Here is a 10,858-nt window from a genome sequence, read left to right as displayed (position 1 = left end):
TTATGGACTATTAATTTCAGTTTCGTTATGCCGACAAACAATCATGGACTTCTTTATTTCTGGACGAGGACAGAAAACAGTAATTAAACATGATTTGTTTTACTTGAATGGATTATGGACTAGTAATTGCAGTTTCGTTATGCTAACAAACAACTATTCTCTAGCTTTTCCTCAGCCAAGACTCTCTTTACCAATGTTGATGTACTGCATGATGCCACAAACAAGGAGAAATCTACTTTGATCATAATTCCTGTCTTGAATAATCTTTTACATTATTTCAAGGGATATCCAACTGCAGTGAAAATGTCTTTACCGAGGAAAACGTGACGTTTTAGGTGATGAATAGTTTGGGGTCTAATTATATCTAACGCATGGCTTGAAGTTATAAATTCGAGAAACACATTATGTGGAAATCAGCATTATGTTTGCATATCTTTGCTAAGGAGTTGCAAGTATAGCTTGAAATGATTTTTTATCATTGTGCCATTTAGTTTTAGTTTAGTTTTTTGGATCCTAGCATCCAGTTCTAGGCTGAGCTTCACAACTTCACAAAATTGTAGAAGAACTATGAGGCGAACAAAGTCAAGTGTTAGTGTCAATAGAGGCGCCTGGACACCCGCTGAGGATCTTCTATTGAAAAAACATATACAACTTCACGGAGAGAAACACTGGAATTCTATTGCTGATAAAGCAGGTAGGACATAGTTTTTAAAGTAGAGCTCAAATAGCTGGTATTTTGTGTTTTTCAGTTTGGAAGAAGTAAAAATGTGGAAGCTATTGAATTTCTTAAAAGTAGGTGAATTAGACAAGATAGTGGTAAGATGAATTGCTTATAATTTAAAATATTCAATTCAAGCATATGGGTAACTATGACTAATCTAATTTTGTAAAGTAATTTGCGGTAATAGATAAGTGAGGGATTCAAAAACCTAGCTTTTTAAAGGACCATTCACTTAATTTTGTGTCCAGGTTTACAACGAACTGGAAAGAGTTGCAGGCTCAGGTGGATGAACTACCTCCGTCCCAGTGTCAAACGAGGTCATATATCCGCTGATGAAGAAGAACTCATTATCAGACTTCATAAATTGCTGGGGAATCGGTATGGGATTTCGATTTATTTACTTGGTTGCCATTGTCTTCTCTGGTTCTATTTTATTAGTTGTATTGGGAAAAGTTTAAATCTCACATATTAAGCTTATGTTTCTAAGCTTTAAAGTGTTAAACATTTAAAATTGATTGACATTTTTTAGTCTTAATATGTTGTTTGAGGTGTGTGGTCACACTAAGATTACATTTTTATGCTTAAAAGTGTTAAACACTCAGACTTGACTAACATTCTCTAGACTTAATATGTTCCTTAATATGTGTTATTTAAAGCTGACGGTTCCATTGATCTAGATTTTCCAGTTGAGCTGAAAGATTATTTGTATGGATTTTAGACCAAATTAGTCTTGAATCACTTGTAATTTTACGCAGGTGGTCGTTGATTGCGGGCAGAATGCCTGGACGAACAGATAATCAAATCAAGAACTATTGGAATACACATTTGAGCAAGAAACTCAGCAGAAAAGATCCTAAACGAACCAAACAAGGTTATAAACATCATGTTGGTGCTGCTACGCATCTACAGCTCTCGTCTGATCAGAATGAAAAATTGTGCAGTGAAACAGAAAGAGGAAGGACAGATGTGGATAATATTATAGCCACAAATGAACTCATGGGTTCAGCAAAGTCCGATGACTATTCTGTATGCATTGTCAAAGATCAGACCAGTTTTTCATATGAAGAAATTGAGAGCGCTCTGGTGGAAATAGATTGGGACATACAATGGAATATTTCTTCCACCTGGGGAAATGCGAATTACAAACAGTTTAATGGATGCGATGAAACTTCAGTGCAGGGTGTGTCAATCGATATGGAGGAAATCACAGATATAACCAATGATGCTAGCAACATGTATCATGTTGATTCTCTTCCAAATTCATCTTCGTTATTATCAGGATTAACATACCCACCAAATTTTTGCTGGTCATCCCCTGACATTTCATTTAATATGATTTCAAATGAACCATGGTTCCCAAATACTGCAGAAGAGATTTCAAACAATTCCTCCCCTCAAGCAGATATATCTGCTTTGTTCTTTTGAACAATTATGTATATATCCAATTTAGATAATGTTTCAGAAAATATGGCACGGACTTTCAGTTAATTATAAGTTGGTGCTCCGTTCTTTTTAAATGTATCAAGCTTATTTTGATTGTTTTCTATCATTCTGATGATGGATCAATACAGAGTGTGATCCAAAATATTGATGTAAATTTTTTTTACACAATCTAATTTAAAAGTTGTGATTTTTAACATAGATTATGGAAACTTAATATCTGTTATTGTACCAAACCTATTAGAATTCATTTCATTACGTAATTATTCACATCTAGAATTTTACTGCTGGGAGCTTTCCTTTCTCTAAATTTCAAAACTTGCTGAGCTTATTTACAAGGTGTAAATTAAAATATATTATAAATCTGTAAACTGTGTGACTGATAACTCTTCTAAATTATAATTGTTACGTAGGGAATATAACATAAATGATACCAATCATTTTAATTAGGCTAATGGCACTTGAAAGGTTAAATTGTTTAAAAATTAATGACATTGTGCCAACAAAACAAATTACTTGTCATTCTTTTTATTGATGAAAATATCTACAATGTTATGATAGAGTTTGCATACATATAAATAACATTTTAAAATATTAATAATTTTATTACAATATTGTTTTGATTAATAAAAGTAGGATAGGTCCATATTGTTATATATTTACAAGGTGACATCTAGAGTGCATCAGTGATGCACAACCAACCAAAAACTCGCCACCAAAGCAAAACAAAAATCCAACAGGGCGAACAAAAAGCCAACAACTAAACTAATAAACTAGCAAACATAGAACAACCACCGAGCACAGACACAAAGAGATGGTCTATTACATGGGGGTACCCTTTTCCTGTCAATATTGACACAAGCTAAGCAATTTATCAGGAAATAAAAGTTTTTTAATCGACCCAATCCCAAAGCCAAAGGAGACCAACATGGAGTCGGGTGGCTTTAACCAAGGAAGTTGTGGGGCTAGAGCCTATGACCAAGGACTCCATGCATTTTCTTTTTTTCATCCTCCTTCTCTCCATCTCATAATGAATAGCCTATACGGAGGCATTGTGCTTACTAACCTCATTCCTACAAGCAAGGTTGACCTCCTCAATTTTTTTTAAGGGCCTCCTAGGTTTTCTTGACCTCTTCAGCTCAGCCTTAGTCCCTACCATCTTAATCTTGGAGTCCATATCATTGATCTTTCCGACCACCTTATCCAATTTCCCCATAATGCTAACATGATCATTAGTAGTTCTCCAAACTCTTTCATCATCCAAATCATCAACCCAAGTATTAGTCCTAGCCTTTGCCTCAGTCGTTGCATCCAACTGATTGATCATTTTAATGACCATATTTATTTGCATAAAGAACTATTTTAACAAGTCAACTTGTCTTTCTACGTCCTCATGCAAGTCGTTCACAATTTTAGTGACAAAGGTAGAGTTTAGAGATTTGGTATTAGCGGATGAGGGAGGGTTTATGGGGGAAGGGCTAGGGTTAACACTAGGTATAGTAGGGGACCAATCCAGCCCTATAGTGTCTAAGGAGTTTGAATCATCCAAGGAAAAAGACTCAAAGCCAAAATCATCATCAATCTCCAGATTTGGTTTCATCATAGGTTGAGCATCCACATCCTTGTCCTGTTTGGTGGTGGCTATGGCCTTAAATTGGACCATTCTAGCAGGGTTTTTCCTAGTGAGAATTTTAGAACCTGAATGAGAGACTTATCCAAAATTAGAGGAGAGAACAATAAGGTCCACATATAAATTGAGATCATAGGTGTACCCAATCTCAATAGAAGTGACTCATCTAGAGGGGCTTAAAGATAGGTGAAAATAATATAATCTACGAATGAGCCCCTGATTGAGAGAGGGTTTACTATTAAAAATGGATTTAGAAATATACTAAGACAAAGAAGACATAACCTAGAAGGGAAAATTTATTCTTACCCCGTGGCAGGGATGATTTAACATGGGGAAGATTTGCAGATGGAACCTCATTTTCTTTCAATCCAAGGTGACGTACTTCATAAATAGTAGACTGGTGTCCTTCTATATTTGTGGTAGTTCCTCCCTATTGTAACCACTTTGAAGCCTAGAAAGCCCTTCATCTAGTTCAATGAACTGATAAAAGTCATCCTTGTAATTCCCTTTGGGTTTCTCGGGAAAGGATACACTATCAAGGGCCAACCTAGTCACCTCCGCTATTGTCTTTACTAAAACGACAAAGGTGACATTGCTAATATTCACATTACCATTATCCTAAGCATGAACAAATGTAATAGAGAGCTTGGGATCATGACTAGTCATCCCCTCAACATAAGTATCCAAATTTTTATTAATCACCTTATCCCAAACCTCCCCAATATTCTTAAATTCAAAGAATTCATTGGGTTTGGGCTAAATCAAATCACCACTCATATCCACGTAATAAAAAATGAGGTTGAGAAAATGACAAGCATGGGAGATACAGTGGTAGGTGGTACCAACAAAATTTAAATCTCACCACCTTAACCAACAAGGAAAGGAAAAGGCAAGAAAGGCAAGTACCAAAAAGGAAACATTGAGATTATTCATCATTAATAAATAAGTCCTTCAAAATCATGGCATGGTCCTCAATCAGGATTTTGTGCAAGTGAAACCAAATTTCAGAATCATTAACATACATGTCTAACATTGCCAACTCGTTTGCCATGGAGTTGTTTTCCTGTTGCATGTGGCAGACCCTGATATCTCTGAGAGAAGGAAGAAGAGAACGACAATTGGCGATGAGTGGGTTACATTTTTAGTATGGTTTAGCCACCCCTTTAAGCATCACGATTGTATTGCTAGAATTGCCTTCAATAATGACGTGTTTACGTCCCTTGTCCCTAGCTGCAATTAACATATTATAGATAGCTGCCACTTTAACCAAGATAAAGTTTTGAATTCTAAAATTTGCCACATAGGAAAGGATGAGGCTGCCACCTATGTCTTTGAACACTCCACCTCTTCTCTCTCGATCAGGGTTCCCATGAGAAGACATATCAAAATTTAGCTTCAACCAACCAAGGTCAAGTGGGTCCATTTGATAGAATTATGGAAACCAATAGGAAGGGTACTGAATCCTGAAAAGATTATTTAAAATATTAAAGTTAATTATTTTGTTTCCAAAATTTTGAGTTTGGTTGTAAGATATTGAGTATAAGGATTGGTGTAGGAGCACCTACCTATGAAGGAAATATCCAAAGATAAGATGATTTTCTATTAGTCTAAGATGAATGTAATAAGACCCTATGGGTCATTTTTGTATTTCACTGTCCCAGGAGTGTGACAAGTTTGTCCATGTATGGGTCAAATTGTCACCTAGGGTCATGTAGAGCAAATTCAGTAAATAAGGGTCACAATGTTCTAAATTGAGGGATCAAGTGGCTAAAGGTTTACTTGAGTCATTTTTTATATTTAGAATCAAATGAAATCATTTTGGGGGACTATGATAGTCAGTAGTATAAGTTGGTCGAATAATGCAAAAATTGTCATATTGTCAATTTGTTGTCATGAAAATTTTGCACTTTTTGTAAGTTGTAATTCTCCAATGGTCCATTCAGTTTGAAAAACAGTTGGAGGAGGTTGTGTTTGTTTGAGGTGACACCTTTAAGGACCCCAAAACACCAAAATATGTAGGTTGGTTGATTTTGGTTGATTTGGAAAGGAAATTGAAGCATCAAAATTGTTGGAAACTCAGAAAACTATCTAATTTCTGTTGATTGCATACTAAAGGTGGATTGGCAAGAATAATCATCATATAGATCTTAAAAATAGATTGTTTTAGCCTTTTTTCATTCGGTGTGAAGACTTGAAGTCTTGAAGTTATCATTGCCACATTCTACAAGCAAATCTCTACCAAGTAGATTAAAACCCTCAAACCCCTAGGGTTTGACTGCAATAATGGGTTTTGGCCTATCAATCCTTAACTGAACACTCTGCCATTATAGGAGATGGTAGGAAACTATATCATATGTCAGTTCCAAAATCCATTAAGAGGACACAATAGGGTGAAGAGGATGGAGAACTAACCCTAGGTCTGGCTACTCTATGTGACAGACCAGTTCGACGAGTGTAGTGCATGATAATTGAGTGGTAGAGCAGTGGAAAGGGTTTTTAATGTGGTATAAGAGTACTTTGGAGGTTTACATAACATTTGATGGTCAGTGATGGTCACCAATTAGGATAACCAAACAATTTTGTGGAAGGTGTCTAGTCAAATAGGCCTAAAAGCCCTATTAGGCCTATTAGTGCAGTATAGGTTGGGATATATGCAAGTTGGTCTGGTATTGGAAACTGAGATATTGTTGATAACTCCCAAAAGGTATCTGAAAATATAATTTATTTGCCTAGATCCTTAAGGTGTCAAAAGTTATCACCTGATTCCTTCAAATGGAGACGTAATTGCAACCGGTTTTGTTTGTGGGCAAGTGAGTCAAAATTGGTGTTCCGGTGGGCCTAAACAATAAAATCATATTTCATTTGTGTTAAGGTGTTGTGAGAACACCCCTCCAAGGGTTGTTGTATTGAATTGGTCAAGTGGGCCATTCAAACCCCTAAAGCCTAGTAGTAGCCCACTCATGTATGCAAGGGTGTGTGGAGTCACACAAGACTTGAGAGTGTTAGTTGTTTATAAGTGGACATTTTGGATCCTTTGAGTCTCCCATGGCACTTTTTAGTTTCACTGAACCATTGCTTGAATTGGTGCTGTGTAAGGACCCTTTGGTAGTAGTGATTTGGTTGAGCTTGTGAGCCTTAGAGGTTGGTTGGTTCAAGGTTATCCTTCCAGTCTATTGCCTCCTCATCAAGGACTCTTCAAAAGTTCCAAAAATATTTAAAATTAGGTCATATTACTATTATTTTCATTATCAATAAAGCAACAAAGATTAGAAAAAGAAGGGCAAAATGAGCTTTATGTACCTTAGGCAAACATTAAATTTTTGTTCTTGTTGTAGAATAGTACTATTACTTTATGTGCGAAATACAAGCTTTGAGGTACACTTTTCTACAACTAATTTACTCAAAATTTTGATTATGAGAACTTAGGTTTCACTTGTTTAAAGATGCAAGCTCTAGAAGAGTTCTTGAAGAGGTTTTCAGGGAGAGAGAAGTTGTTAGATGGTGAAAAAAGGATCTTCATTGGGATGTAAATGTTATCAATAATATATAGATGATTCTAATTGTTTTAAACATGCCAACATCAAATATGGAAAAGAATATTTTGGAGGATTCGAGCGAAAGAGATGGTTGAAGTAGGTCATTTTCTAGAATCTATAAGATATCTTCTAATTTAGGATTGACAATCAAAAAGAGAAAATAGAGGCAAAATAAAATTTCTTCAATGATTCAACAAGTTAAATTGTTAGTTGAGTTTAGCATTGTAAAGAGCTATTCATTTTATGTTTTATACCTAATAGTATGTTGGACTTCATTATTATATGTATTATTATCTTTTGTAGAGATTTGTACCTTTTAAAAAAATGTATTAATCATTTATTGAATTTACATGGTTTTAATATATTAATTAGAATTCCAAAAAACTAATTATAATAATAATAAAATATAAATTATAATGATGTGAATGTATTAAAAAAATGTTAAGTATAAAGAATACAACATTTAAATATTAAATCTTTCAGTTGTACACAAAACTTTAATTGTAGTTTGGGGAAAACATTCATCATCCATAATATTCAAGACTCCTTTCCAAAAAGCTAAAGCTCACAATCTTATTTTGTATTATTTGTCCATGCCTCTTTTGGTGAAGCTCTACCATTGTGTTCTATAAACCTAGATCTTAAGATTTATATTTATAATCTGGAATAGGAAAATTAGTGCAACAAACTATACATAAAATTATATTAGACATTGATTAGACTAGTAAAAATGAATAGTTATAATGAAAATCGATAAAGTTATTATAATAGTACTATATGTCAATTATAGTGAACAAATCCTTTTTTCTACGGCCAAACGTCTATTTAATGCTTTGAAAACTTTATGTTCAATTCATTAGGTAGTTTTTTGGTTGCTTGTAAGAATGTAATTAAAGGAATTTTTATTGAATTTTTTCTCTAAATTTATATAAGGTATGTTATACATCCATTTAAAGATAGTGGATTGAATATCCTCATTGCAAATCTAGAGCTATGATGAGTGACTTAAATCGGGCTACAATTTAGGGAGGAAAACTAATTTGGAGATATATTTGACCATGAGATGTTAGTGCTACAACAACATTTCTTCATTTCTTTTGGGAGAACCATTCTTCAACTATATTGTTGCTCTTTTATTCTTGAAGCACACAGTAGAAATATGTCTCAACATATTTGTCAAATCATTAGTAAAGCATGTAGGGTGTCAAAACTTGGTGGAATCATGTGAGGTATGATGTAGCATAGCTTACTGCTCTGTATTGTAAAAATATCAACCAACATGCTTATCATTCAATCGCTATAATATTTTAAGAATAAAAAATTAATAAAAATATTTTTTTTTGCAGAGGACCCAAAACCCTATCTTTTCAATATTTGTTTTTGATCGGTAAGAGGTCGAAGCCAAAATTTTATTAATCATTATTAAATTTTACATCACTCCACTCATGCAGGTGCCGATAGGAAAGAGTGGAGGCAAGAAAACCTCTGGCCTTGCCCGAGACCGTAGTCTAGATAATATCTACATCTAATTATAGATAAGCACAGATTCTGAATAATACAATAGCACCCTGGTCTAGGGTGAGAAGGTGGGAAGATATTTTCTTTCCCTTACAAGCCCATATTACAATTTTTCAATTATCACAGTTCTCCTTGAGCTTTGTCTTTGAGTTTGAGCATTGATTGCATATAGTCATCTTTCATCCTATTATTTGTTTAAAGATGACCCTGCGCCTCCTACATGGTTAGTATTCAAATTACTTGCCTAGATTGTTAGTAACATTTAGTATTCTATTTCAGATAAAATTTTATCTTCCATACCAGGATACTTCCTCAGCCATATATCCTATTGGACCTGTCATCCTAGAACTTATACAGAGAAATGTAAATAGAACATTATAAGCAGTGTGATTTGACATTTTTCTATGCTGTTTCTAAATTCTTAACCTCATTTTTCTAAACTTATAAAGTAGTCGATATGACATATTCATAAGAAGAGTTTTAAGAAAATGTCCCTTTTTTTGAAAAATGATCATCCAGAGTTATGAATCACCTGTTTACCACCTCTTGCTTATGTACTCGGAAGTTATCCCTGATAATGGATGATATCCAGGATATAATAACAATAGGGGGTAAATGGGATTCTGACATTCTTGAGTCCATCATACATGCTCATCCATGTAGATTATACTTAGAGAGGGTAATAGGGGTAGATGAGTTTCATGGAAGAATTTAACCTACATTCTTACCCAGAATATTTTGCATGCATGCCACATATAACCTACAGTCTTGGGAGTGTCAGATAGCCTTTCATTTATAGAAAGCTCAGCAGCAAGTATCAAATGAGTATATGGCAGGGCACTTAAGCATTACAACTGATTTTCTTAGTTCAAATAGGCCAACGCATGCAGAAATTGAGGGCCTTTATTTCTTTAACATATCCCGCCCTGATTAAGTATCCACCAATGTGAATATATACCTTTATATGAGTAAATCTTGTTGCTTATAATCATATATGTGATTATATATTCATATTAATGAATATCAAAATAGAGTACGAATATATTGGCCAATTTTCCACATCTGTGGACCTATATGAACAGAAACAATCAATAGTAACTCAAAATGACAATTTCAGGCTAATCTTATGATGTTTATCTAAGTGAGCCATAAAATTAACAGTTAATGCATGCTATTTTAATATCATTTAAACCAACTATGTTTATCTATAAGATTTGGCGAGATTATTATCTCCTCCGAAGTCTGTGTTTGATCAAAAGTTAACATTGTTTTACTTGATATAACTTAATAAGCTAAATAACTAGTTTATGCCGAATATATGGTGACAAGGAAGGGGCAGAATTGTCACATTATCTAACTATGAGCTGAAGCCTCCTTATTCCGAGCTTGAAGAAGGGGTCGCAGCTTCACCCTTGTCCAATTCTAAGCCTTCTTCCTTTAGGACTTGTCCTCAAACCAAGTGGGCTTTGGTGGGTTTCTCACATGAAATAAATGTAGCATAAAATTAACATTACTATTAATTGCATCACTCCTTTCCCTGGTAAAGGCTGCTTCATCCATAGTGATAATGGGGTATCTAGGTACCAGCCTATTGTTTCTTACGAAGACATCATAGTCTCTAGGCCTTGGAATTGTCCATTCATTGGCAATGTTGACAAGAACCCTCTCCAAATCACCTAAGATTGAGGCAATGAAGACCTCCTTGTAGAGAGCACCTGTGTCATCTCTTTTCTTGGTGGAGGTCACCGTAATAGTCAAGAACATGGCCGCCACATCAGAGTTGGCCCTGGTTAGGTCAGTATTTATGAGATAGTCTGGGCCAAGGATAGTTTCTACAGTATCTATAACTAAGGTATGAGGAAAGCGGATGATGCATTTGAGGCAATCCCTAGTAATAGCACCATCAAAGGCTATCTGCCTCTTTGAAATACTTAGTTTGATCAGGGTGTCCATCTCTGGTTCTACTTCAGTCCAAGAGGTATCGATATCACATAGCTATACCAATCTAGCTTG

General features: G+C 34.8%; 1 protein-coding gene across 1 annotated transcript; it reads left to right on the top strand.

Annotated features, from left to right (window-relative positions):
• The first annotated feature begins 439 nt into the window (after positions 1–439).
• On the top strand, positions 440–2,362 carry LOC131028737 (transcription factor MYB57-like). The gene is made up of 3 exons (XM_057959080.1): positions 440–694; positions 970–1,099; positions 1,477–2,362. The coding sequence occupies exons 1-3, from the start codon at positions 568–570 to the stop codon at positions 2,144–2,146; spliced, it is 927 nt and encodes a 308-aa protein (XP_057815063.1). The 5' UTR covers positions 440–567; the 3' UTR covers positions 2,147–2,362.
• The last annotated feature ends 8,496 nt before the right edge of the window (positions 2,363–10,858 follow it).

Source organism: Cryptomeria japonica, chromosome 1 (assembly GCF_030272615.1).
Source record: "Cryptomeria japonica chromosome 1, Sugi_1.0, whole genome shotgun sequence".
Lineage (NCBI taxonomy): Eukaryota > Viridiplantae > Streptophyta > Pinopsida > Cupressales > Cupressaceae > Cryptomeria > Cryptomeria japonica.
Note: the sequence above shows the minus strand (reverse complement) of the source record. Positions and strands in the feature narration are given on the sequence as shown.

Excerpts from the sequence above, each read along its gene's own strand:
- LOC131028737 (XM_057959080.1), top strand. The coding sequence starts at position 568 with ATGAGGCGAACAAAGTCAAGTGTTAGTGTCAATAGAGGCGCCTGGACA. Across the intron at positions 695-969 it reads TTCTATTGCTGATAAAGCAG|GTTTACAACGAACTGGAAAG; the intron begins GTAGGACATAGT and ends TTTTGTGTCCAG. Across the intron at positions 1,100-1,476 it reads CATAAATTGCTGGGGAATCG|GTGGTCGTTGATTGCGGGCA; the intron begins GTATGGGATTTC and ends AATTTTACGCAG.